General features: G+C 49.1%; 1 protein-coding gene across 5 annotated transcripts in view; it reads right to left on the reverse strand.

Moving 5' to 3' along the window:
• Positions 1–27,081, reverse strand: part of COL7A1 (collagen type VII alpha 1 chain) — a 105,422-nt gene that overhangs the window by 51,819 nt on the left and 26,522 nt on the right. For all 5 annotated transcript variants that reach the window (XM_083419176.1, XM_083419175.1, XM_083419177.1 and 2 more), the window contains 35 exons: positions 26,345–26,491; positions 24,985–25,121; positions 24,124–24,250; positions 23,307–23,450; positions 22,630–22,802; positions 21,716–21,751; positions 19,626–19,652; positions 19,464–19,508; positions 19,094–19,186; positions 18,424–18,495; positions 16,879–16,914; positions 16,745–16,798; positions 14,897–14,971; positions 14,463–14,576; positions 13,662–13,688; positions 12,384–12,437; positions 11,928–11,990; positions 11,506–11,565; positions 11,239–11,274; positions 10,888–10,932; positions 10,102–10,137; positions 9,371–9,415; positions 9,122–9,157; positions 8,339–8,374; positions 6,602–6,634; positions 6,248–6,319; positions 5,125–5,184; positions 4,677–4,712; positions 4,099–4,179; positions 3,778–3,813; positions 3,154–3,198; positions 2,068–2,139; positions 1,935–1,979; positions 840–866; positions 704–745 (listed from right to left, as the gene is read on the reverse strand). In XM_083419176.1, coding sequence (XP_083275302.1) covers positions 704–745; positions 840–866; positions 1,935–1,979; positions 2,068–2,139; positions 3,154–3,198; positions 3,778–3,813; positions 4,099–4,179; positions 4,677–4,712; positions 5,125–5,184; positions 6,248–6,319; positions 6,602–6,634; positions 8,339–8,374; positions 9,122–9,157; positions 9,371–9,415; positions 10,102–10,137; positions 10,888–10,932; positions 11,239–11,274; positions 11,506–11,565; positions 11,928–11,990; positions 12,384–12,437; positions 13,662–13,688; positions 14,463–14,576; positions 14,897–14,971; positions 16,745–16,798; positions 16,879–16,914; positions 18,424–18,495; positions 19,094–19,186; positions 19,464–19,508; positions 19,626–19,652; positions 21,716–21,751; positions 22,630–22,802; positions 23,307–23,450; positions 24,124–24,250; positions 24,985–25,121; positions 26,345–26,491 — 2,267 coding nt within the window. The remainder of the gene's footprint in view (positions 1–703; positions 746–839; positions 867–1,934; positions 1,980–2,067; positions 2,140–3,153; positions 3,199–3,777; positions 3,814–4,098; positions 4,180–4,676; positions 4,713–5,124; positions 5,185–6,247; positions 6,320–6,601; positions 6,635–8,338; positions 8,375–9,121; positions 9,158–9,370; positions 9,416–10,101; positions 10,138–10,887; positions 10,933–11,238; positions 11,275–11,505; positions 11,566–11,927; positions 11,991–12,383; positions 12,438–13,661; positions 13,689–14,462; positions 14,577–14,896; positions 14,972–16,744; positions 16,799–16,878; positions 16,915–18,423; positions 18,496–19,093; positions 19,187–19,463; positions 19,509–19,625; positions 19,653–21,715; positions 21,752–22,629; positions 22,803–23,306; positions 23,451–24,123; positions 24,251–24,984; positions 25,122–26,344; positions 26,492–27,081) is intronic.

Consider the following 27,081-nt stretch of genomic DNA (forward strand, 5'->3'; position numbering starts at 1 on the left):
CCCCCCCAATATACCTCCTGTGGTCTTGATTATTTATCAGCTCCCCTCATTGATTCTATTTGCATTTATTTTATGAAAAACACCCTCCATGTGTCAGGTTTAGCACTTCTCTGACACAAGACATGGAACACTAGTTGAGGTTTATTTAGCAATAACAGGTTTTCAGCAATCCAAGCTTTTCACAACTCATTCCTCACTGTCGGAGTCAGTTGACTTGACTGACTTCTGGCCCCTTCCAAGGCCAGATAATACGCCTTCCTGCTGGTCTTCCTTTGTTCTAATCGTTTGCTACACCTCCTACTTCTTGGAGACTCAGGTGCAGCCAATTCCTCTGGAGTTGAATCCAACCCCCTCCTACCACCTGCCTCCTGCTCCTTCATCTCTGTGCTGCTGCGAAAACATACAGGCAGCATTCCAGAGCGAGGAGGGCTTATCTCCCTTTCGTTGTGAGAAAGAATCAAGCTTCTGTTTTCCTCTGCCTCTTCCTCCCCCTCTGCAGATTCCTCTCTGCCGGCCGTGTCTCTGACACCATGTTAAATGCAAAGACATTCAAAGTTCTGTCTAGTCTAGCCCCTAGGGAGCATCTCTTTGCAGGACATAACTGTTGGGATTTCCGCTCCCACCAAGAATGCCCGCAGTCCAGAGCCCGCCATCTTCCCGCCAGCAGGTGGGGCGGATGGGATCTTGGAGCTGGATTACTCACCTTCTCGCCTTTTTGCCCTCCTCCTCCAGGTCCCGTACCAACCTGCAGAGCAGAAAAGAAGAGGGGTATGTTAGACACTTGCAAAGTCAGAGCCAAAGCAAAATACTGCCTCTGGGGAGGGAAACGTGGAACTTACTGTCTGGCCTGGGGGTCCAGGCTGACCCTGCAAGGGGAAGGGGGTAAGTGGGAAGAAGAAAGGAAAACAAAGATTCAGCATTATGTCCCAGGCAAGAGCAAAGATAAACATCACATTTGTTAGTAAGGAGGATGGGGAGTCCCTATAAAAAGCACACGTTCCTGTATCTCCAGCGGGCATTGAGGGCTCCAGATTTCTTTCAGAGAGGTAATGCTGGACATGTAGTCAAGAAGGGCTGGGTGTTCAGAGATGGCCAGCTAGTTCAGCCTCCTCTGCTTGGATGATTAATGCCATTTATATCCTGCCTTTCTTCCATGGTAGGATTTTAGGAAGCTTTCCCAGGTGATTTGCCATCCAGGCACTGATCAGATATTGAGCCCCAGCAAGGCTGCTGCATCATTAGCCTTCAGAGTCATTTCCCTAGGAGGCAGGCTGCCAACTCCAGCATCAACATATGAAGAATACGAAGCACCCCTTGCCAGGATTTGCCCTTATTAGTGTGATGTGAAGAAGTGCGACAACAGGTTTCATCTTCAGTGCCAAAAACCTTTGGGATGTGACCGCAAACAGATGGCACTGGAGCATGCCACACTGAGCACTCAAGGAAACAGAAAGGAGCCAGAACTTGTGTAGGCCAAGAGCTTGGGGGGCACAGGAGACTCGGCTTCCCAGTGTGGACACAAGGAAGGGAAATAGATTTGAACGAGGCGTGCGGAGAGCAAAAGCCAGCCCCTGTAAGGGCACTGCTGGGAGGTTTTGAATGTTCACTGCATCTATTTTATACAAGGATCTGTGTGTCTGGAAGTTCCCATGGTCAGGAAGAAACATGGAGGCAGCTTGCTGTTGTTGTTGTAATAATACTAATACTAATTTTATTTGTACCCCATCCACCTGACTGGGTTGCCCCAGCCATTCTGGGTGGCTCTGTATTAAGATAATATGTTTGTTTTGCAGCCCTGTTTGGTGCCAGGAACCATGGACCTGTCCGTTCTCATCTGGAGCCCCACAGCAAGGCCTAGGCCTCTGGGCAAGATCTCAAGCAGACAACATAGATTGGCTAGAGCAGCCCTTAGTGGGAAAAGCACAGCTACTCACAGGATCTCCTCGGTCGCCCTTTGACCCTGGTGCTCCAGGACTGCCCTGCAAAGAGAAGAAGCAACATAGTAAAAGCAAGCCTGGGGTAGGTGGGTGCTGCAACCAAGTCAAGGGGTGCACAATGGGCTCTTACATTTCTCCCGTCTTCACCTGGGTCGCCTTGGTCCCCCTTCTCGCCAGGGAGCCCTCGGGTTCCTGGCAGACCCTGCAATGTGAAAAAGAAACGAAAATAATCAGAACATTATCAGGTAGCCAATACACTGGGAAAGGCCTGGGGCATTGCCTTGTGGAACTAGGGGGCAATCAGAGGGCTGAGGAATTCAATGCTGTGATGAAAAGGAAATCCTCCAACTTCATCTAAGGAACAAGGAGGATCAATAGATTCCAAACCTTCAGGCTGCAGGCCACCTCCACCCTGTGAACACCACCAATCAGCACTGCTTATGCTAGTGGTTTTCAACTAGTGTGGCATGGCACCTCGGGGTGCCTTGAATGATGGTCAAGCGAGTTCTGCAGGCAACACTGGACTCTGTCCCTCTTTCCTTCCCTCCCTCCTCTGATGCCCTCTTGCATCTCTGCCTCCCAAAGGCTTGCACAGCTGTTTGTTGCAACAGCCCTGGCTACAGGATCCCCAGGTGAATGATGCCTCTGGGGCTGGCCAGGGGGTGTTTCCCAGGGCCCTGTGGGGCAGTATGAGGACGCACCTCTCTTTGGGGCAGGGGAAGCAGCTCAAAGACCAGGGGCATCGGCTGTGGCTGCTCAGAGGACTCCCAAGGAGATGGGAGGAGAGAGGAGGCTGAGGAAACACTCCACAAGTGAGGGACTGCCAGCTCTGCAGGCAAGGGGTGACACAACTGGGCTTCTGAGTCCCACGGGGTGCCGCAGAAAGAATGTAGTTGGTCAAGGGAGCCATGGACCCAAAAAGGTTGAAAACCTCTGGCTTATGCTAATATGTCAACCTTCCAGGCTAGGCCCATACAAGAAGCAAAAGACTGCACAGCAGCTCTTCTGCAATGTCAAAGCCCAGGCTCAAAGGATGGAGTTTTATGCTGTGCCACTGAAGGGATGGCAAGTCAGTGCTGGCAAGTCATCTCACCCCCACTCCCCTGCTTCAGTGTTTACAGCATCCTGCATCTATGTCTCCATGACTTTTCTTAGAAGTAATTCCCAACTTCATGCCACACATCACCTGCTTGGGCAGTGCTTCCACTGTACTTACCCGCAGACCCCTCTCTCCAGGTTTGCCTGGTAGACCTGGCTCACCCTTGGGAGAGAAAGAAATGAGAGAGGGCTAAGTACTTGAACATGATTTTGGTATTGCATACATTAAAAAGGTAAAGGTACCCCTGCCCGTACGGGCCAGTCTTGACAGACTCTAGGGTTGTGCGCCCATCTCACTTTAAGAGGCCGGGGGCCAGCGCTGTCCGGAGACGCTTCCGGGTCATGTGGCCCATGTGACGAAGCTGCTCTGGCGAGCCAGCACTAGCGCAGCACACGGAAACGCCGTTTACCTTCCTGCTCTAAAGCGGTACCTATTTATCTACTTGCACTTAGGGGTGCTTTCGAACTGCTAGGTGGGCAGGAGCTGGGACCGAAAGACGGGAGCTCACCCCGCCGCGGGGATTCGAACCGCCGACCATGCGACCGGCAAGCCCTAGGCGCTGACGTTTTACCCACAGCGCCACCCACATCCCTATTGCATACATTACATGTAGGCTATATTTAAAGAAATGGACAGTTGGTGGACTATAAATATCTTATTTTGGCATTTTGCCTTTGGTAAGTAAAAGAAAAAGCAGGAACATCAGAGTGGGAGGTGGCAAATTGAGAAGCTCTTACTTACCGGGGTTCCTTCATCTCCTTTGTCACCTCTTTCACCCTAGAAGCAAAGAATCCACAGCAGAGAAGTTGTTTCCATCCTTCTTATTATCGCCACAATACAACCACAACTTCAACAGGTCCCATGTTAAAGCCTAAGTACCCTCAAATGAATCTACTTGTTAAGTATGCTCATGCCTTGCCCTGTTGCAATCTAAAGCAACAGGCCAGCAGCATGGTCACATACAAATGCATGGCTAAAAAAAGGTTGGTACTCAAAATGCAAGTTTAGGCTAAAGGTAGATCCCAGGTCTGAAAAAGGTGAAGTCTCTTTTCTCTTACTTACCTCTTTTCCTCTCTGACCCATCTGTCCGGTAAGTCCAGGTCTTCCTGGTTCTCCTCTCTCACCTGGGTCTCCCGGGTCACCCTAAGCAAGAGAACCATTGGGCAAGGAAATGAACATGACATCAATACAAATAATGCAGGATCCTAAAGGAGCCCCAAACTGACCACCAGGCACTGGAACACTCTCTGAAAAGGCTAAAAGGTGCTTCTACCCCCAGCGCCTACTCAGCCTGCATAGAACCACTCTCTGAGAGCCAGGATAATGTGTGGGACTTGAACTGGGGCGGTTGAGATTCCTGCTATGCTATGAAGCTCACTAGCTGGGACTTTAGCTCTCAGGCCCAGCCAGCATGAGCAATGATGAAGAATTACCTGAGTTGTCATCCAGCAACACCTTGAGGTTCACTGGTTCCTTATCTCCACATTACATTCTCTCTGTCTCTCTGTCTCTCTCTCTCTCTCTCTCTCTCTCTCTCACACACACACACACACACACATTATAATGATGCAAGCACCACTTGCCTAGCCCAGGCTTCATCAGCACCCTTTTGCTCCCTTCAGCCAAAGCACAATAATTACCTTTGCACCTGTCTTGCCAGTCAAACCAACAATCCCCTGTTTTGGAAGGGAAGAAGCAGATAATTAATATGGTTCTACGTCACTCAGGAAAGCAGAGGCTCCTACAGAGGGCGAGGCCACATTCTCTTCCAGATAAGTAAGGGCTAACACCATGGGGGAAAGGGGGAAAATAACTCTTCTTCGGATGCACAGTCCTAACCCTTCCCCATGAATATATAGCAGGCTGAGCAGACATGACTCACATCTGCTGCTTGTGCAAATGCTGGCAAGCTTTGAACCTACTAGAGGCGGGAACCAAGGCACTGCACAGACATCAGCCCATTGGGTCAAATCAAAGAGCAGAGGCTGAAGAGATCCCTCTTCTTCAAAGTAAAGAGGGGGACCATCAGAGCCCTGGTGCACAGCTGATTGCCTGAACACAGATCTAGGAAATTAGGATAGGACTCACCCTGTCCCCTTGCTCTCCTTTTGGACCAGGTGAGCCTGGGACACCAAGTCCAGGCGGCCCCTAAAAGGAAAAACAAAGCCATGTCAGGATAAAAACCAGTTGAGGAGATGTGATGTATGTATTCCCCATGTAAAACATGCACACTGATTTCACATCGTATTTACTCCACAGGATTTCATTACCTGTAGCAGTGAACTATCTTTTTATCACATGGTCATAAAAAGAGAGTTTCAACCATTAGTCAGATCTTGCTTAACTGGATGGGCACAGTCATCATTAATCATCTCAAACGGTAGAGGTTTGAAGTGGAGCAAAATGTTTTGTGGAATGGAGGGAGAAGTCCATCTTTCGTTTTCGGTTTTGGCTGGACAGGCAGCCGGTGGAAGGAGCTCTGTAACCTCCACCAAGGATGAACCACCATCCTGCTCTGCCCACCCAGCTTCCTGCCACCAAAACAATGAGTAAATTTTGCAACTTTCTCTAGCTTGGCCTTATAGCATCTGCTTTCCTCATAGGTGGCCACACAAATCTACTACGATTGTTATTTAACAGATTTCTAGCCCGCCTTTACTTCTCAGAGTAAAGTTGTTAGGTTTCTGTCCAGAAATGTATATAAGGTAAAGGTAAAGGTACCCCTGCCCGTACGGGCCAGTCTTGACAGACTCTAGGGTTGTGCGCCCATCTCACTCAAGAGGCCGGGAGCCAGCGCTGTCCGCAGACACTTCCGGGTCACGTGGCCAGCGTGACATCGCTGCTTTGGCGAGCCAGAGCCGCACACGGAAACGCCGTTTACCTTCCCGCTAGTAAGCGGTCCCTATTTATCTACTTGCACCCAGGGGTGCTTTTGAACTGCTAGGTTGGCAGGCGCTGGGACCGAACGATGGGAGCGCACCCCGCCGCGGGGATTCGAACTGCCGACCATGCGATCGGCAAGTCCTAGGCGCTGAGGTTTTACCCACAGCGCCACCCGCGTCCCGTCCAGAAATGTATATAATCCCTGACAAACTTTGTAGCAGTGAGCATCTCAGTTTGGCTTGAAATCCAGACTCTGGAGTCAAAAGAATCAAGTTCTGCACACTGCATCGTCACACCCAGCATGCGCTGAGACATCTTGACCACTCACACGCTCTCCTTTGCTCCCGGCATCTCCTCTGGGTCCAGGTGGCCCCTCTGGTCCTACAAGGCCCCTCTCCCCCTAAAGAAAGAAGATAGCAACACAGCTTCAGTAGTTAATAGTGACAACCTCTTGCTTCCCATACTATTAATGGAGATGAGCACTGCTGTTTTGTAAGACGCTACCCAAATTGAGGGATGAAACCACCAGAAAAAAGAAGAGTGTGGCACAACGGTGGGCTTGAAATAATTAATTCACAGTGGTTTTCTCCAAAAGAATATATAGTAAGCAGGGTTGTTTCTAAGCTACACTGCCGACTTTGCAAGTCCCTACTGAGAAGCAGATATGTTTCCATGCTGTTACCTTGTCTCCTTTGATTCCTGACTGACTGGAAGCCTAGAAGAGACACACAAGGGAAGAACCTGCTGAGTATAGTTTTAACAATATCAACCCATGGAAAGGGACTTCCTACCCACTGGTTGCAAGCTGTGCGCAAAGCAGGAAGGGAGGCCAGGATCTGCCCACTTCAGGGTGAGGAGGTGATGAAGCTTTCCATCTGTGCAAGATGGTGAAGGGGTGCAGGTGGCATAAAAAGCCTCCCGTCTGTTTTCCATCCATGCAACAACCAAGGTGCCTCTGTGGGGTGCTATATGCACGTTCTCACACATGGCACACAACATAATTTCTAGTTACCCAATTTGCTTGCAGTAGCTAATGTGAAGGTGGAAATACCTCCCTCTCTATGGAGGCGCAGATTACAGCTATAACAAAGGCGGCTTTTTTTCATCTCCGCCAAGCCAAGCAGTTGGCTCCTTATCTCTCTCGCCCTGACCTAGCCACTGTGATCCACGCGACGGTCACCTCCAGACTGGATTATTGTAACTCGCTCTACGTGGGGCTGCCCTTGAGACTGACCCAGAAACTCCAACGGGTGCAGAATGCCGCAGCGAGACTCCTTATGGGGTCGTCACTGCGAGATCACATTCATCCAGTACTATATCAGCTGCACTGGCTCCCGGTGGAGTACAGGATCAGGTTTAAGGTGCTGGTTTTAACCTTTAAAGCCCTATACGGCCTAGGACCCTCGTACCTGCGGAACCGCCTCTCCTGGTATGCCCCACAGAGAAACCTACGGTCTGCAAATAAAAACATCCTGAAGGTCCCAGGCCTCAGAGAGGTTAGGCTGGCCTCAACTAGAGCCAGAGCTTTCTCGGCTGTGGCACCAATCTGGTGGAACGCTCTGTCACAAGAGACTAGGGCCCTGCGGGACTTGACATCTTTCCGCAGGGCCTGTAAGACAGAGCTGTTCCACCAGGCCTTTGGTCAGGGCGCAGCCTGACCCCCTCCTCTGGCAATCTGCACAGGGTCCTGCTTGCTGGTTGCCATCAATTTGTTTCTGATTGATTTTATGGTGAAAGTTTTTAGAATGTCGGATTGTTTTTATTGTTGTTAGCCGCCCTGAGCCCGGCTTTGGCTGGGGAGGGCGGGGTATAAATAAAATTTATTATTTATTATTATTATTACCTCAAGGAGAGGGGATGAGAGATTATACATTGGCCACTATTTCCAGCCCAGGAGTACAGTGGTGCCTCGCAAGACGAAAAGAATCCGTTCCGGGAGTCTTTTCGTCTTGCGTTTTTTTCGTCTTGCGAAGCAAGCCCATTGACGGAGTAGCGCTATTAGTGCTATTGACATTTTAAGGGCTAAAAACGGCTTTTTAAGGCTTGGGGGATTAGCGGTTTTGCTGCTAAAATGCTTTTAGCAGCTTAGCGATTCAGAAAAAGGGGTTTTGGAGCGGGAAAAACCCTCGAAAATTTTCGTCAATTTTCGTCTTGCGAAGCAAGCCCATAGGGAAATTCGTCTTGCGAAGCGCCTCTGCAGATGGAAAACCCTTTCGTCTTGCGGGTTTTCCGTCTTGCGAGGCATTCGTCTTGCGGGGCACCACTGTAAAACCACCAGCAGGGCGGGGGTTGGGGGGGTTAGGAAAGAGAGCTAGGATGCGTTTGGAAAGGTTTTCACCAACAGTTATCCTCCTCCCACACAAAAATATGCGGTAGTCATTCATGTGCAACTATGTGGGTTCAACAAAGGGGCACTTACTGGTTTCCCGGGTAGTCCAGGTTCCCCTGGGTCTCCCTGTGGAAGGAAGTGACAGAGGAAGAAGGTTCAGAAAGTATAGCAAAAATAGCAAAACCCTCTTAGAAAGGTTTCACTCGGACTAGGGACTTCATTGGCACCAGACCAAGCGATGCAGATTCAATACCCCGCTTGTCTCACACTAGTGGGGATCAGCACCCCAGGAGCCAATTATTTATGAACCATGAAAGATATTATGAGGTGGCCAAAAGAGCAGAATTTAACCAATATATGCAATTAGTAGCACTGGAAACAGCTCAGTTCTCCTCAGTGAATTTGTCAAGCTTTTTTTGACTAGGAGAACCAACTAGACCTTCTGAATTCTGAATGCTGTGGGCCAGGCCTGCGCAATTTGTGGCTCATGTCCAGCTGTCTCTCAGGGGCTTGATGAGCCTCAGTTTTCCCGCTTGCCTAGAACTACAAAAGCAAGGGGGTCGCAATGAATCTGGCAAGCCACGTGGTGACATTTCTATCCAGCCTCGGAAAGGAGACCAGCCCAGGAATTAAAATCCACAGGGTAGGCCTTGTGGGTAATCTGGCTGCCCTCAGAGGTCTGTGGGACAGTGACCAGGCTCTGGAACTCCCAACCTCGGGGGGGGGGGGTGCCTAGCCCCAACTTTAGGCATATTCAGAAGACATGCAAAGGCTTTTTACCCAGATTTTCGGAAACGTTTGATTACTGTTCAAAATATGTTAATTATTTCACTCGTATTGTTTTAGTTGTTCATTGTTTTAAAGAGTCCTTACCCTTTCTCCTCGAAGACCAGGCGGCCCTTGCAAGCCCTGTTCCAAAAAATCAAAGGGAAACATATTCATCACAAATACGGCAACACCCATGGATCTCACCCTGGCAATACCAGTTACGCTTGCAGTAGTACTAACTACATTCTGGAGTAGCCAGATGGGCATATACAGAGGGCTAGAATCACCAGTTGGTTCCTGTCTAGATTCTCCAGCAGGGTCAGCTACGGAGCCTAAGGAGAGACCCATACTTACATCTCTGCCAGATGGACCCGGACGACCTGCGGGTCCTTGCTCTCCCTGGAACAAGGGAAAACAGGGAAGTTAGTAGGGCCAAGGAGAGTATTTGCACCTGTGCAGGGAAGTTGTTAGCAGGTAGCTCAAATGATCCAAGTCCTGGATCTTTTGTGCTGGGCTCCAGATTTCTTGCCTCTTCCCCGCTTTTTTTAAGCTCTTACTTTTTTTTAAAAAAATCCCTTTGTTTAGAGGACAGCTAGGCTTTAACCAGAGGCCTACATCTGTGCGTGCGCATGTAAATTAGCACACACAAATTCTATGCAGATTTGTGGAATGGCCACATGCCCTGAGTGCTTAGAAGTACCTAGCAATGTCCCTGCAATGGAGTCCGGACAACACTCAGATTCACCATTGAAGTCTAAGAACAGAACAACTCTTCAACAGCAGCTCCTTTCCGCAGGTCCCTTTTCCCTCATGGTCAGGGTGGTGTACATAGGCTTCTCCCCAGTTTATCACCAGAATGTGCTTGAGAAGCACGTTAAGTTGAGGAACACTGACTTAACTTAAGGAACAGGGATTGAGCCAGGTTCCCCTGGTCTAGGCCAAACAGTTTATCCACTAATTAATTCTGATGCGTTACTTATTATGAATTATCTATACCACACCAACTCTCCCAGAGAGGGAAGTCCTTAGAGCTTAGAATCCAGTGAGCCCCCAGGTACAGCAGGGCTACTCTTAAATGCATGTACCTTTTCTCCTTCAGGGCCAGGTAATCCACGGTCGCCCTGCAAGGGAAAGGAAATGAGAAAATTTGTATATGTCTGGCAGATCAAGGAGCCATAGAGTGTTCTGAAAAAACTGTCTTCTTGAGAGGAGCCAATGTCTACTCTTTTTTGTGTGGATCTGCTTCCATTAGAACAAGAATACAGAATGCAGGTTGCTTCCATGCAGAGGGGCGCAACCATCACTATGCCTGCATTACTCCTTCTGGGGAATCCTCAACCCAGATCCAAGCTTTTCCAGGTAGGGAGGGGATCCGAGGACAGAATCCTAAGTCAAACACTGGCAGCTCCTCCTATACACAGGCATCTCACACAACACCTTACAATGTTACCTGCATGCCGCCACCATATGCAAAGCCTGCTTGATTCACACAGGTGTGTTCACCTCTCGATGACTACAGCACCAAAGCGGGAGATGCACGTGTGAAAACAGCATCCCAAATCATACACCACAGACAGGGCTTTCATATCGCTCTGTTTGAAAGGAGGCAGTTGACACGTTAAAGCGTCAAGGGCTATGTATAAAGCGATGCAACACCAAGTGATGGACACACATTTGCGAATCAGCTTTTGACTGATACGCGGCCGATTCATTACACATGAATGCACATCACTTGATGTCTCATCACGTAATACGCAGCAGCTGCCCAAACCAAGTTGCTGGTTATCTTCCATCTCTGCAAAGAAATCTTGGCTCAACAAGATTCTGCCTCCACCTGTACAGTATAGTCACCTTTCCCAATCAGAGCTCACCTTCTCTGCTGGTGGTCCAATCTCACCAGGCTGCCCTCGGTCTCCCTGTCACAAAAACAGTGGGTGTATTAGCAGCATTTAAGGGTGCAAGTTTTTCAACAAAGGATGATGGTGCAAGTGTGGGGGAAGGGGCCCACTGCAAAGCAACCAAGGAGTTTCTAACCTCTATCATTGTTGAGGGGGGTTGAATTAAGAGTTTCCTGTGAAGGAAAAGCAACCCTGCATACCAGAGAACTAGGCTGGGCCTACTGCAGAGTATTCTCTGAATGGGTGACAGCAAATGGAAAGAGTCAATGAGAGACACGCTGCGGCCCTAATTATAGGACACTTCAGTGCTTTGAAAGTACCTACCTTGCTTCCCTGTTCACCTGGAGGTCCTCTAGGGCCCTAAAGACAAAGCAAGAGCATTTTACTTGGTAAGTGAGGAATCTGCCGCGCGACTCACGTTATCCCTCAAGGAAACTTGTGCCTATTTCTCCAGACATCGTGGACATTGTTGGAACTGTTCGATCTCTTGCTGAGGCTCTTCCTCTTGAGAACGAAACTAATAATCTAGTTTCCATAGACTCTAAATGCCATCAGGACATAGCAGGAATTTCTTTTTTCTCAAAAACTCACTCGATCTCCTGGGTCTCCAGGCCTTCCAGGTGGTCCAGGAAAGCCTTCTTCTCCATCCCCCTTTGGACACAGAGCAAATAAATTATTACCCATAAGAAAACAAAAGTCCTATCCCTACCTTTGGGTCGCATGTGATGAAGGGTGGGGCTAGAAATATTTTAAATAAACACCCATGAAATTCAAGTAGGCTACAGGGAATTGAGGGATTAAAAGCAAGAAGTATATCTGCATCGCAGACTAATTCGCATCTGTACAACTCTTGTGTTAACTGTCTCAGATGCATCTGTGCAGAAGCAGAGAAAAAGCAGGTTTCTGCTTTGGCAGGGGACTGAGAAATGGTAGAGGAACACTAAATTATGTTCACCTACTAGCTGCTTGCCCTCAAAGTCCAAAGTCCATGGCCAGATAGATGGTTGTCTTACCTTGTCTCCTTTCTGTCCTGCGAGCCCAGGAGGTCCTCTTGGCCCAGGATCTCCTGGCATACCCTAGAGCACAAAAGGCAACACAAAAGATCTTATGTCCTTTGCAGTTCATATACTGGTCATATACGGTTGTTGTGCAGGGGGTTCAGATGCCTTCTCTTGAAGAAGAGTTGCAGATACATCACATTTTCCCAGCAATAAAAACTCAACATTTCCCCCCCAATATGTCGCTATGCATTTGAATCCTGTAATCATTGACAATTTTAAACTTCCCTCAGCAATAACTGTCCAATGTTCCCGGACAATGTTAGCACCACCTCTATAAACTTTTCACAGCCCCATTCTAGTATTCCTCAAGCAATGCTCACACCCACATCTTTAAACACTGCATTTGCCCATACGCTCTAATCCTCTCTGTGGTTGCCTATCCAAAAGAATGGCAAAGGAGATACTCACTGGGAGGCCTGGTTCTCCTCTGACCACACCCCCATCTCCTGATCCAGGAGGGCCCTAGAAAGACAACCAAAGTGAGGCTCTGGACAGCTACAACACTGCAATCACAATTTCGGCACAGCATAACGTTACATAGGGAACAGAGGACACATTGTGCAACCAGTTACAAGCATGGTCTTCTCAGCACAATGCAGCTAACTTGAAGATTGACCCATCCATAATCCTGGAACAGGAAGATTGTTCTGTATAAAACATAGGTAAAGCTTATTTCATACGGTTGTGATGTTCAAAGAAGAGCAGTTCAAATTGTAAATAGATGCAAGCAACAGTTACTGAGGTAGTGTCCAGATGTACAGTATATAATTTAAGCAGGAAGCCCATCTGAGAATGGCAGTAACCCCAGTTTAGTAAGATGTACAATTTTCTCTTAAGCATAGATGTAAGAGAATTTTCCCACTTAATTTCATTTCTGAATTCATTTTGTGCAGTTAAAGCTTTGCAATCTGAATCTTGTGTCTGAGCTTTACTAAACCTTTCCTAACAGAACAAACAGACTGTTTCAAAGTAGATGTATGTGCAAATCTGTGTTTCTTCTACAGCTCCTAGCACAACTGAAAGGAAGTGAACGTAAACATGTAAGAAACAATGATGAAGAACAAAACACTATGAGATTGGCCAAATGTAGAAATTGCACTAATTCCCAGGTCAAGAAGAGAACAAAACTATCAGCATACATAACTGAAACAAGACATTGGCAGACCACTAATACACAGAGCCATTAGTCAGAAGGCAATGAAAACACTAAAATATGTTTATAGTTATGCATATGAGAATGTTGGGGTGGGCTAGTCAGAAGACCCAAAAAATATCTGAGTCAATGTGAGGGGGGTGGGAGAGAAACTGAGCTTATCTTGAAGCAGGGGGAGGGGAATATACAAACCATGAGATAATCAGACAAAATGTGATAAACAAGAAGAGTTGAACACGTATAGAATAAATGGAGGGCTGGAGGAGACAGGGCCATCCATGGTCTACAAATATACTTGATGATACAGCTCCTTTAATTAAGGCTAAATAATTGTGCAAAAGAAAAGAAAAAAATGCTATGGGTACCAGTATGCCAATATAGGATGTCTCTGCACAAGGGCAGGGAAAAGAAGACCTTATGCTCTCTCCCAGCTCTCCCATTCAATTGTTCTGCAACCACAAACAAAACTCCCAGGATCAAATGTGCCACAACAGCAAGGGCAAAGCAGCCAGGGGAAAAGAAGGATCACTTACTCGCTCACCTCGGTCGCCCTTCTCTCCCTGTAAGAAAAATTGCCCACAAGTAAGCCAAAGTTTTATGCTCTTCAAGCACCCCATGTATTCATCCAAATGCAGAGTGCATCACGCAACAGCCATTTGCAGGGTATAGACACAACAATATGCACATTACAGGAAAGACACAACCAAGAGGAGAGCTGGGCAACTCTGGGGGCCCATGTCTGGTAAGAAGAAACCGCAGTGACGGGTATATGCATGAGAAACCCTGGGGCATTCAGTGAGGGCACACTTTCAGGGTCAAGGATGATCCAAAAAAATCAGACCATTGGGGAGATGTGGTCCAAGAACTTTAGCTATGTCACAGGAGGCTGATCGGATGCATCTCTCCTGCTGTTTGCTGTTCTACTGGTGCTTCCCCAAAAATTTTTTTGCCACTTGGGTTGCTTGTGCTGTTGTTGGCCAGCCCTGCATACCTGAAGAGTGATATGGTGATTGTGAAGTGACAGAACAGGGAGGGGATTTGTGTGAGGCTGATATATGTGCCAGGGGATACGTATATCACTAGAAAAAGGAAGATGAGAGACAAATGGCAAGAGCTGTTGCATAGAGTGAAGCTTGCTTGCTGTGAATTCGTGGGTTTGAGCACATGTGTGTGCAGGTCTCTCTCTTTCTCCCTCTTCCTCTCTCTCTTCCTGTGCACACGGATTCACATGGGGCCGCAGCACCTGCCTACATACCTAGCAAAAGGGGCAAAGTGCATGGACTGCATAACGTGCAGTTGCTGAAACAAAACATCAGAGAGAAGGGAGAGCATACCTTGACAAACTCGCCGGCAGGTCCCACAGGCCCAGGAGGTCCCATAGGCCCCGGAGGTCCAGGATCACCAAATTGTCCCCTGGACCCAGGAATTCCAGGAAGTCCAGGGCTTCCCTTTAGGAAGAAAGAACAAAGTTAACAAACACAGGACCATTCCCACCAGTTGGTACCTACTTAGCCCACTGTGGAGGCAATTGGCTGCAATCTTCTGCACACCTGCATGGAGGTAAATTCATTGAACATGGAGGATTGCACCGCACATTTCACAGAAAGAGCAGCAGTGCTGAACAGCTGCAGGATGCTTCAAGAGATGGGGGCTTGATGTACAAAGGGGCTCAGGTTCTCATGCAGTACAACTATCCCTCCCTCCCCTTCACGGTCCCCCCCCCCCATTCAACCACTTTCTCATTTCTTGCCTGTAAGATGCTACGTACCGGTTCGCCAGGCTCTCCCTTCCGGCCAGGAAGCCCACCTCCTCCTGCTCCGTTTACAACCTCTCCAGGCTCCCCCTGCCCAAGACAAAAGGCCAAAGGTCACATCAACAGAGTACAGTTCAGGGATGAAGCGGGAGGCTCCCTCAGTTTCTCTTGGGAGGAAATACAGCCAGTTATTCTATGGCTATGTTAAAATGTGGTGTGTGACAGAAAAAGCAGCGTAACGCCCACCAGCAACAACAACTAAAAAACGTCATGAGCCAGTTTTCAGGGTCACCTAAACTTTTCCACATGCTACACTGTAAAGCAAAAACAAAACAAAAGCAGAAAGTTCAGGGGAAAGACATGCCTGCAAGTTTTAAATAGTTTTAACAAGGATTGGAAATGTTTTGCCACCAGATGTCCTCCAAATGCGTTGGACTATATATAAGCTGCGCTGGCTGCAGCCAATGGGCTAGACTGTGCCTCGGGCCCAGAATCAAAGGGTGGCTGCTGGATCGGTGGCAGAGTCCGTATTTGCTAATGCATGGTGTGGAATTTGAGCCACGCTCTTGCCTGCACCTTCTGGTTCAGGTTACGTAGTGTGAGCCACCCAACATTCAAAATTTCCCCTGAGATGCTAGGCTAGGAGATTTTAAACAGCAGGCAGCTTGGATCCACCTGTCGCAGATTATAGCTGTGCAGGTGACTGCTTCCCTCCTCACTGCTGCTTGTCACCAGCAAGCCCAATGGTGGGATTCCACTGATGACCGGGGGGGGGGCATGCTGCACAACACTGCTGGGGAGCCCCTCAAACATGGAGCTAGCCATGCCTGCTGCAAGCTAAGATGTGGTGAAGGAGCAAAGCCTCCATCCCCTTTGATAATATGAAAAATTGGATCTGTCCCTAGGACTTACCAAACATATGGGTCCTTTGTAAGGCAAAGAGCAGAAGTAAAGTATATTTATTACTAGCAAAGCTGGAGGGTGAATTTAGATTGCACAGGGTGAAATATGAAGGGTGCACAGATTTCTAGAATCGTCGACTGAGGAGGCACTTTAAAGCCTACAAGCAATCTGGGCCTCAGCTGCCTGGTGCTCTCTGGTGTCCCTTATAAGGAAGCAGAATCTGGGAAGGGCAGCCCTGATAAATTATAACAGAACATGTTGCAGTCAAAGAATCAGTACCAGGACTCCCAGACATGAGGTCCCGGTTCTGGTGCTGTTGAACCTTGACTACCTGTGTCCAGCTGAATGTGGGTTACAACAGATGCTGGTCCAATATGCCCCTGCTCCAGAGAGGTGGGGAGGGGGAGTGTGAAGAGGGGGGTGTGTGTGTGTGTGTGTGATAGTTATACCACCCAAATGCCAAATTTCAGAAGAGATAAGAAAGTGAGGGCTTAGTATTATTCCTACCCCCCCGCCACCATTTCTCCCAACCAGGTATCCTTCTCCATTCTATTCTAATTATTTATTAATTTAATTTCATATCCCACCTTTTTGTTTTCTGCAATGAGCGCAAGATGGCACACATGGTTCTCCCCTTCCTTATCTAACCCTCACATCAACCCTGCGAGGCAGCTTAGGCTGAGAGGCAAGGACTGGCTCGTGAGCTTCATAGCCGAGTGGGGATTTGAACCCTGGTCTCCCAGGTCCTAGTCCAACACTCTAAACACTACACCTCACTGGCTGCGGGACCATGGTAGGTTACAGAAACACAGGGTTGGGAAGGAGCAGGCTAGAGCAGTTTCTCCTGTTCTCATCATCACAGCACATTTGGCTTGGCAGTGCATCTTGAAACACTGCCCTGTAGGCATCTAGGAATTAAGACCCCACCTGAGCCTTCTAGGGGGTAGTCTATGCACTTACCGGCTCACCTTTGCTTCCCTTTGGCCCTATTGGGCCAATCACTCCACGCTCTCCCTGGAAGAAAATGGTAAGGATAAGTAAGAGTCTTTCCAGTCAGTGAGAGGGGATCCATGGGAATCAACCCCTTTACTTACTGGGAGTCCTCTGAGTCCAGGAAGGCCAGGGCCGCCCTGTGGAGGAGAAAATAAATGCAGTAATGGACAGTAATAAAAAGGGTTCCCTCGCCCCAGGGTAGGAATCATAAATTGAGCAGGTGGGATGGGAAGATGACACATGTACAGCCACATAGTGCTGCAGTGAGATTTGGAGTTGGGCTGAATGGGCCCTTCGGGTAGCTGCCGACTCAGCATTCTTTTAGAGCTGGGTTTTCTGTTAGTGAAGGTTGCCTGAGGCACAAGCTGGCTGGAGATTTGCACTGGTAAGTAGTCCTAGCATAAGATCCCTAAGACTGGGGTCCTGGTTTTGGTCCTGTTTTTCAGAGTGGCCAACCAGAGGCCAGTCTGTGGGAAACCCACAAACAGGATTTGACCTCAAGAGCACTCTCCCCTCCTGTAGTTTGCAGCAACTGGTATTCAGCAAAATGGCTCAGCTTCATCTTTTTTTATGAGGAAATTAAAGGACCTTAAGGGTGGCCAATATCTGTTTTGGAAAGAGGACATTTCTTTCTTCCTCCATCTTCTGCCCCCTTCCTTGGCTGGGGGTGATGTCATCAAGCTAGTGTGGGTGTGGATGGATTTAAGAGCTGTTCAACAGGGGAACGGACTCTCTCAGGAGCTGGTGATCTCTCCTTCCTTAGAGGTTGTTAAGCAGAGGTTGGATCTCCCATGTATGATTTAGATGAGGTTCCAGCATTGGAGAGGGTTGGACTTAATGACCCTTGGGGTCCGTTCCAGCTCCACAATTTTATTATTCTAAGATCAGGGATGGGGAAGATTTTAGCCCTCCCATATGTTGTTGGACTCCATCATCCAGTTAGGAATAATAGGAACTACAGTCCAGCAACATCTGGAAAGTCATAGGTTCCTCACGTATGGTATAAATGGACAGCACGGGCGGGGCAGATTGAATTTCCAGGTAGCTAAGTTGGAACTATGGGTGATTAGTGGGTATCTGTTGGGAGCACTAAGCTGTGAACTCCCACCTATGTTCAACCTGCGTTTCTGTAAATAAAAGCAGTGCTTTTTTTCTAAAAAAGAATGTTTAGGGGTACTCTCATTTTCCTACTCATATTGAAATACTGGCCCTCAATGAGGCCAAACTTAGATGCACAAAATGTTTAGGGGTATACATACCCCTGCGTCCCCCCACAGAAAAAAAACTGAATAAAAGCAAATATTACAAAATGCCAGTAAGTCCCAAAGTGACCTCATTCCAAAGGAAGCCAAACTCAGGCTAAGTATTGGAATCCCTGAAGCCCCTCATAGTTCAGATAACCAGGTGAGCACATTTGCAACTAGTCAGGTCAGGCTAACCTAAGTCATGGCAATACTACAAACTTAGTGCAAGGAGAAGATAGCTCTCTTTGCTCAAGGGGGACCCATCGTTCCTAAGTTCAAACTGGTGGATGAAGACAAATAAATGTCTCAGTACAGCAAGGCATCATGGGAAATGGGAATGCCCCAGTGTGTGCAATGACAGATGGCAAGATGTTAAAAAGAAAAAAGAAAAATGCTGCTTACTGGTTGGCCGGAAGAACCAGGGTCACCAGGGCGGCCAGGATTCCCTGGCAATCCATCAGCTCCCGGGAATCCCTGGAAGAAAACAGAGCAATTAAGAACATGCCATTGTGAAAATGCCTTTTACGCTTAAGAATAAGAAGCACGTGCATGAGAACATACACACAGGCATAAGTCGTTCTTTACCATGGGCATCTGCTTGTTGGGGTTTCAATCTTAATTATATTACTCAGAAGTAAATCCCACTTATTCCAGTAGGAAGCATGTCTAGGATTTCAGTCCTAGAAGACTAGAAATGAAAGGGATCACAGATCATCTAATTTGTTCTTTACTTGAAAGGAACGGCCTGTTACTCGCCAGGCCCTCAGTGAGATCCAAATAACAAAAGCAAAAGGACTGCAGAGCAGATAGCTCCAGGTAACCCAAGCAGGCAAGTTATTCCAACAAGCTCCCATAGTCTATTCATCTTGCAGGGAAGGGAGTTCACCAGTAGAGGCACCACAAAGCTAAATTCTCTAATTTAAGATGAACCCAGAGGGATTCTCTGATCTTGAACAGATTGATGAGGAGGAACAAGGAAGGCTTCCTGCCCATAGAAGCTCCATCATTCTTAGTGTTCTGCTCCCTCTTGAGTAAAATATTCAAGACTGCATGAGATGCTGTGAGTACCCACCCTGTCTCCTTTCTCACCCCGCCGCTCAGTGACATCACCTGGAGGACCCCGAGGTCCGACTGGGCCTGGAGGACCTGGGATCCCATTGAGCCCCTGAAAAAAAACAAAGACAAATAATAGGATTTGTTTTATTTATGAACTGCCTGGTTGCTGTTGTGGTTTTTCCCCAAATGCTTTTGGTGGTGGGAGCTATAACCTGCCTGAAATACAGGCTGGGATGCTGCCAAGGGGTCCCCCCCCCCTACCTGCCTTGCCCCCAATAGTCTGAAAAGGAAAGGGCTATAGTCAAACTAACAGCACCCTAACAAACAAGATGAGGTCTACTCCATGCCATACAGCCCAGGGACCCACACAAAAGAGCAGACATTACCGGATCTCCAGAAGGCCCAGGAAGTCCCATGCGTCCTTTCCGTCCCTGCAAAAACGATCAGAGAGATTAACTGCTGTTTCCACCCCCAGGGACCAACCCTCTTTAGGCCCTAAAAGGACTTCAGCGTGAGATCACCTTCCTTGGGAAATCTCAGATACTCACAATCTCGCCAGGCTCGCCCTTCTCACCCTGCAGGAAAAGAAAAGAGAAGCCCCAGTTTGCACACAGGAAGAAGTACCTCAAAACATTTCCCTGCTTCTCTCTGGGCAACTTATGAGGAAAAAAACTCTTGGGAAGTGGTCAAATGGTGCAGTGACCTCCAGGTATAGGGTGGTAAAGTAAAGGTAAAGGTACCCCTGCCCGTACGGGCCAGTCTTGACAGACTCTAGGGTTGTGCGCTCATCTCACTCTAGAGGCCGGGAGCCAGCGCTGTCCGCAGACACTTCCGGGTCACGTGGCCAGCGTGACATCGCTGCTCTGGCGAGCCAGAGCCGCACACAGAAACGCCGTTTACCTTCCCGCTAGTAAGCGGTCCCTATTTATCTACTTGCACTTAGGGGTGCTTTCGAACTGCTAAGTGGGCAGGAGCTGAGACCGAACGACGGGAGCTCACCCCGCCGCGGGGATTCGAACCGCCGACCATGCGATCGGCAAGTCCTAGGCGCTGAGGTTTTACCCACAGCGCCACCCGCGTCCCTATAGGGTGGTATATAAATTCAATAAATAATAATAGCTTTGGGATTGGCCTACAGCTACAGTGGGAAACAGTGCAGAGCCATTTCCATGCCTGCCAAAGTCCCTCCTATTCTCCACCCGCCTTAGCCACCTAGGAAACCGCATGGCATCACTGGTCTGACTCCACCATTGCCAACTCCCTCCATCCTGTCTCTAAGGGGAACTGAACACACTTCCACATGCTGTGCCAGCCTAGCACAGAGCTGGCTAATGCGTGGCACTGCAAATACTGCTGGACTACTCTTTCTTTCTGTCTTTCTTACCTGCCCTTCACACTAAGGTCCAAGGCCAGGTTACAGCATTGGAACACAACAGAAAAACACTTCAAAACAACTTGCAAACATATAAATAAGGTGGGCCCTAAAAAAAATGCCCCTCAAGTGTCAAAAACTGACCATGGGCCACTCTGACTGGGGCTGGTGGAGCTGGAGTACAATAATATCTGGAAGGCCGCAGGTTCCCCCCCCCCCCAGCCTTGGCCTATAAATTGTAGAACCCAGAGACACAGGAATGACCCCCAATATTTTTTTTGGCAGGGGTTCGCAGGCAACACCACGTGCATGTGTGACACTGTACACACGTCACAGGAAACCGAGAGCTCTGGAGGAGCTGACCCCTGGGCCTGTGGTGTGCAGGATCACCTAAGGATTGAGGGGGCCTGGTCCCCTTGAAACAAATATTAAGGGGGCTGAGGTGCCTTCAGCCCCCTAGAGTCGGCACACCTGGTAGAGTCCCTATCCAAGATGTGAAAGTCTTCTGGTGGCTCTCACCCCATCTCTCATTTACTCCAGCTGATACTCCCACCCCCTCAAGCCATGGAAGGACGCTCTGCCCTGTGTCTCCCGCCATTCCATCCACATATTTGACTGGTGGGAGAAATACTGATATCCACATCTAGAGTTCATTCCACACAAGGAGAAGCTCTGTTTAGGCCTAGCCTGGCCCGGCCCAGAGAAGCTCTTCTCATACAGCAGAGCCTGCCCTAGAGCCCTTCCCCACCCTGCCCAAGCACATGGGTGGTTGTGGACACAGCACCCATTTCTGGCATGTGCAAAACTAGTCCCGCAGTTCCCCCTCAGATATTCTATCAATGTGGGAATGTGGGTGTGAATCTCTCCCCAGGCTCAGAAGCCCTTTTCTGGTGTCTGAAATACAGGTTGGAAATACTTGTCTACAGCTTCACCGCTAATTCAATTTCTGACCAGGTCTCTACCTGCCAATGCCCACTTAGGAACATAGGGAGTCAGGCCACTGGGTCAACCTAGCTCCATGCTGACTACACTAACTGGTTGCAGCTCTCCAGGGTTTGTGATCAGGGTCCCTTTCCCAGCTCTACCTGAAGACCCAGGGACCTTCTGCACGCAGAGCATGTGTTCTACTGTGGAGGTACAGCCCTTGCCTCCAAAAAGCCACACCCCTGGTATCCATTTCCTGCTCTTATCTGGCCTGCTACAGGAAAGAGCATCGGCTCCTTGTCCTGGTTTAGTCCTGCTGAACACGAGCTTCTTGTGACTTACCTTAGGACACTGCACCGTACAGGGCTCTGGTCTAGGCTGAGGGAGGGAGGAAGTGGGGAAACACAAAGGATAAAAAGACCAGTGTTAGAATAGTTATAATGCTGCTCCGGTGCATGAAAACATTTTGTGCTGGACGTTGGATGAAATTTACCACAGTGCGCATGTAACCAATTGGTACAACCAGTGGCCTGTGATGTCCCGCCAAGATGCAAACATTTTACCATATAAAACCAGAGGTGAATTTCCTCCACCACTTGGCAGAGTGCTCCAAGTGGTTATTTTTATTATTGATAATGATGGTGGCGATGATGATGTTATTTATACTCCCATTTTTCCCCTGACAGGGATTAAAGGTGGCTTACAGATAAAGTGAGAACAGCTAAAAAACTGGGGGTAATAAAAAAACAATTAAACATTAATATGTAGTTATATGCACACCACAAGGCATTTCCACTTAAGACAGGGGTCAGCAAACTTATTCAGCAGGAGGCCGGTCCACTGTCCCTCAGACCTTGTGGGGGGCTGGACTATATTTTTTTGGGGGGGAGGGAAATGAACGAATTCCTATGCCCCACAAATAACCCAGAGATGCATTTTAAATAAAAGGACACACTCTACTCATGTAAAAACACGTTGATTCCTGGACCATCCAGATTTAGAAGGCGATTGGGCCAGATACGGCCCCGGGCCTTAGTTTGTCTACCCATGACTTAAGACAAGGCCCTTGTGTGTGAGGAATCCAGGCCACGTACAAACAAGAGGCGCGGCTGTCCTTCTACACTTCAAGACATCTTGTGTTGCAACGGTGCTACCTGAACAGGCAGAGTAAACACTCTTCCATTCACCTCCCTCCATTCAGGGGCTTAGCAAACTGCAGGTAATCCCTCCCCTGCATTTTGTGAGGAACGTCTTACCCCTTCAGTGTCGGCTGCCCTGCAGAGGGCGTTGACAAGCCCCTCTTCCGCCTCTGGCAGAGTGCTCAAATCCCTCCTCACAAAGAAAACATTGCGCCGGTCCTCATTGGTCACCAGGCGACGCAGCTGCTCGCGGTCAGCCCCGTTCATGCCAACAGCCAGCACCTGGATTCCTGAAAGGTACAGAAAGAGAAAGTAAGCCCATCGAGGGGTTCTGTGGCTTGGCCATTCCCTGGGCAAGGCACGTTAACAGTTCAGAAGAGGAGACTGGCAGCTTGACTAATTCTTTCCAAGAGAACCTTCAGTCAGGCCTACAGGGATAGGTTTTTTTTCTGGAAAAGTTTTTTTCCTAGCTGCAAAGACAAGGGCAAGCGAAACAATCAAGGGTCTGGAGCAACTTCCTTATGAGGAAAGGTTACAATATCTGGAGCTATCTTGTTCAAAAAATAGGTGCCAGTGGTGGGGACACATACAAAAGAGGTATATAAAATTAGGCAAGATGTGGGGGAAGTGAACAGAGATACGTTTATTCTCCCTCTCTCATAGAACCCAGGCCACCCAATGAAGCTGAATGCTGGAAGATTCAGGACAGGCAAAAGATGCAAGGAAAGTTTCCTGTGCTCCGGTGCTCTTATATTCCCGACCCCCTCCACACTCTAAGGGCCTGTGTGCCTTACCTGCGGCCTTGAGATCCCTGGCTGGCCCAATGGCATCATCGCTGGATGGACCATCCGCCAGGATCACCAGGGTCCCAGGCACACCAGGTCTGCGCCCTGCAGTGAGGCTCAGCATGTCGCTCTTGGCAAAATTGATGGCAGCTCCTGCAGTGAAGAAAGCAAAGGACCCAAGATACATATACCCACAGAAAGCAGAGTTCATTGTCAAGAGAGCTTTACAGGAGTGGAAGTGGCCACCTCTTATTTGGGATCTGGCCCACTACTTTGTTCAGGCTTTACAACAGTAACTGGCCAACCCCATGGCCAGGATTTATTTATTACCATTATTATTTAGAACATTTATACCCTGCCCTTTGGCTGAAAAGACTCACAGAGCAGCTTGCAAAAATCAGTTTTAAAGATTGCCCTTGCCCTTAGGGCTTACAAAGACATGGCACACAAGGAAAAAAGGAATGTGAGGGAGGAGGAAGAAACAAGCTCAAACACATGTGCTTTAAGTTACAGTTCTTAAAGTTACAGTCAACACCAGTGGCAGTTCTGGCTATCTTTCCCTTGATAAAGACCAGTCCCACACTGGAAGCAGCCCCACATTGCTCCAGATCAAATCCCAGAGAAGAGCAGAGGTGATGATGTTCAGGCCCAGAGGACAGAGCGGCTCCTGAAACGCAGCTCTGGATTTCAAAAGGAATAAAGCCCTGTGTGTGTGTGTGTGTGTGTGTGTGTGTGTGTGTGTTTTGTCCTTACAGTGATGCCCTCCCCGGTCTCTGAACCGATGAAACTTGCACCACACAGCTCAGTCCCCCAGCCCTGCACTTACCAATGGCATTGCCACTGGGTTCATCATAGCGCAGCGAGCGGATAAACTGCAGGACTGTTGGCAAGTCAGTAGAGCGGTTGAGCCGGAGTAAAGGGAGGCCTCGGTAGCTATAAAGCACGATGCCCACCTGGGGGAGAAAAGGAAAAAACAAAGTCAGAGCAGAGGTAGGGAATCTCAAGCCCAGGGTTGGATGTGGCCCTCCAGGCCTCTCCACCTGGCCCTTGAGACTCTCCCCAGGCCACACCCCCTCCTCAGCCTACTTCACATCCTCCTTGAGTATTTTTGCCAGGATTGAATGTGTGCTTGGACTTGGATATGGCCAAAGGCATGTACTGTATATGTGTGTGAGAGAGTTTGTGTAGAAACAGGCATACTGCACAAAGCTAAAAATTTACATCTATTGCTCCACCCTCTTTTGTTTCTGGTCCCGCCCACTACCACCAATTAGGGGTTGCAGTGCTCAGGCTGAATGGGGTTCCCCACCCTTGAGGTAGAGCAAGAGAGTTGTATAGAAGAGGGCACTGCAGCCAAGACAGGAAATGTCTAAGGGAAATCTACTTGATGACCAACTTTAGGGTGCACGAAGGCCAGCAAGGCAGCCACCTGAAATACTGTGTGGTTGGCCACTGGCTTCCCATGCTGCTCGATCCACTTTCGCCTTACAGACACAAACCATAGCAAATGAGGTTTCGCACTGAGAGAGGTGAAAATCACCAGGACCGCAGTGGGAGCCTAGGCACCAGAATGGCTTGCCATGCGGCAGAGGCTTGGCATGGGCGTTTTACCAAGTGGCCCAACACCCACAGCACATGCAAACTGAGCCAAAAGGAAGAGCTGCAGCCCCTTTATGCCAGTCATTACCTGGGTGGCACCAGGACCCAATGGGCCCAGTGCAGATACAGTGTTGGAGAGGATGCTCTGGATGGCCTCTGCGTTGTAGGCATTGTCTCGAGTGGCATGCACGAGAAAAACTACGTCTCTGCGGGCGTCTCGGCAGACTGTAGAGGGGAACGTTTCAAAATGAGTAGGGTTGGCATCCAAGCAGAGGTCAGGGGACATAAAAACAAAGAGACTTTTCTCCACCCACCCATGCGAGAAGCTGCCCTTGTGCACAACCCAAGGAAAAATGATTCAACCTAGCTCCACCTGTTTTCCTTGGGAACATAACACATAACAGGGAGTGAGGACCTTGGGCACAACATGAGAACATGAGAAGATCTCTGCTGGATCAGGCCACTGGCCCATCGAGTCCAGCCTCCCTGTTCTCACAGTGGCCAACCAGATGATGATGATGATGATGATGATGATGATGATAAATAAATAAATAAAATTTTATTTATATCCTGCCCTCCCCAGCCGAAGCCGGGCTCAGAGCGGCTAACAACAATAAAAGTAACACATTCTAAAATCAATTCGTTTTAAAATCAATTCAAGAGTTCTGTGAGGATTGCCAAAGGAGGGGGTCAGACTGTGCCTTGGCCAAAGGCCTTGTGGAACAGCTCCGTCTTGCAGGCCCTGCGGAAAGATGTCAAGTCCTGCAGGGCCCTAGTCTCTTGTGACAGAGTGTTCCACTCTGGGGCCACAGCTGAAAAAGCCCTGGCTCTGGTTGAGGCCAGCCTAACCTCCCTGTGGCCCGGGACCTCCAAAATGTTTTTGTTTGAAGACCGTAAGGTCCTCCGTGGGCAGTGGCGTAGTGTGGGGGGTGCAGGGGGGCCGGCCGCACCGGGTGCAACATCTGGGGGGGGGTGTGCTCGCACTCACAGCTCTCTGCCCCTACCTGGCTCACTCACTCTCTCTCACTGCAGTGCTGGCTGTGCGAATCCGATCCGAGCCGCCGGGTCGCCGCCCACTGTGGAGGGGAGGGTGCCAGGCGTGCGGTGCGGAGAGAGAGTGAGGGACTATCTGGGGGAGGGACAGTGCAGCGGGGGGGGGGCACAAATTACTTGCCTTGCCCCGGGTGCTGACAACCCACGCTACGCCACTGTCTGTGGGACATACCAGGAGATGCCTGTGGGAAACCCACAAGCAGGATTCAAGCAGAAGAGCACTCTCCCCCCTTTGGTTTCCAGAAACTGCCTCTGACTGTTGAAGCAGAGGCAGAGCCACCATGGCTAATAGCTGTTGATGACAGCAACCTCCCTGAATTTGTCCAATCCTCTTTGAAAGCCCTCCAACATAGGAGAGGTCCTGCATTTCCCTCCCAGGTGCAAGGATACCTCACCTGTGCGGTCAGTCACAGAAGTCTCAGGACCTGTGACGCTCCCAAACAGCGGGCGGATGGTGAAGGTGTAGCTCCTGCCCAGACGGAGGCCAGACACTTGGTGCGATGTGGCAGACCCAGGCAACGTTCTCTGTGCTTCCACTTCGTCTGGAAGAAAGCAAGAGCATGAAGGAGGTTAACAAGGGCAATTCCACCAGGGGATGACCCAGTATGGATGCCGTGCCCCCCCCCCCATGTAACAGATCTCAAGCCTGCAGTAGGTCTTGGAACCAGTGGCAGAAGGTATGCCAAGGGGAGATTTGGCCTGTGCTTGACCTCTGGACAAAGGAGAAAAGTGTGGGGTGGGGAGGATGGGGGAACCAGTTACATCTGCCAAGGAAGGAATAATCTTCCAGTCATTTTCACGCTTCCTAGGAGCCAGTGTGGGGCAGTACTTAAAATGTATTGGAATATGGATTCCAGTTCAAATCTCAACTCAGCCACAAAGTTCCCTGGGTGGCCTTGATCCAAAAAATGTTTTTCAGCCTCAGTCTACTTCACAAGGTTGTTGGGGGATTAAAACGGGGGAGGAGAATTATGCACGCTGCCCTGAGGTCGCTGGAGGAAGGCCAAGATATCACAAGATCTGTTCTTGCTAGCTAGCTGCAAGCTGCCTTTCCTCACCCAGTCTTCAGCTGTGCAAGAGCTGGAGGAGGTGATGGCACTAGGACACACTGCCAGTATTTCCTCTTTCGTAC

The sequence above is a fragment of the Podarcis tiliguerta genome, assembly GCF_965153285.1.
Source record: "Podarcis tiliguerta genome assembly, chromosome: 2".
In the NCBI taxonomy this organism is placed as follows: domain Eukaryota; kingdom Metazoa; phylum Chordata; class Lepidosauria; order Squamata; family Lacertidae; genus Podarcis; species Podarcis tiliguerta.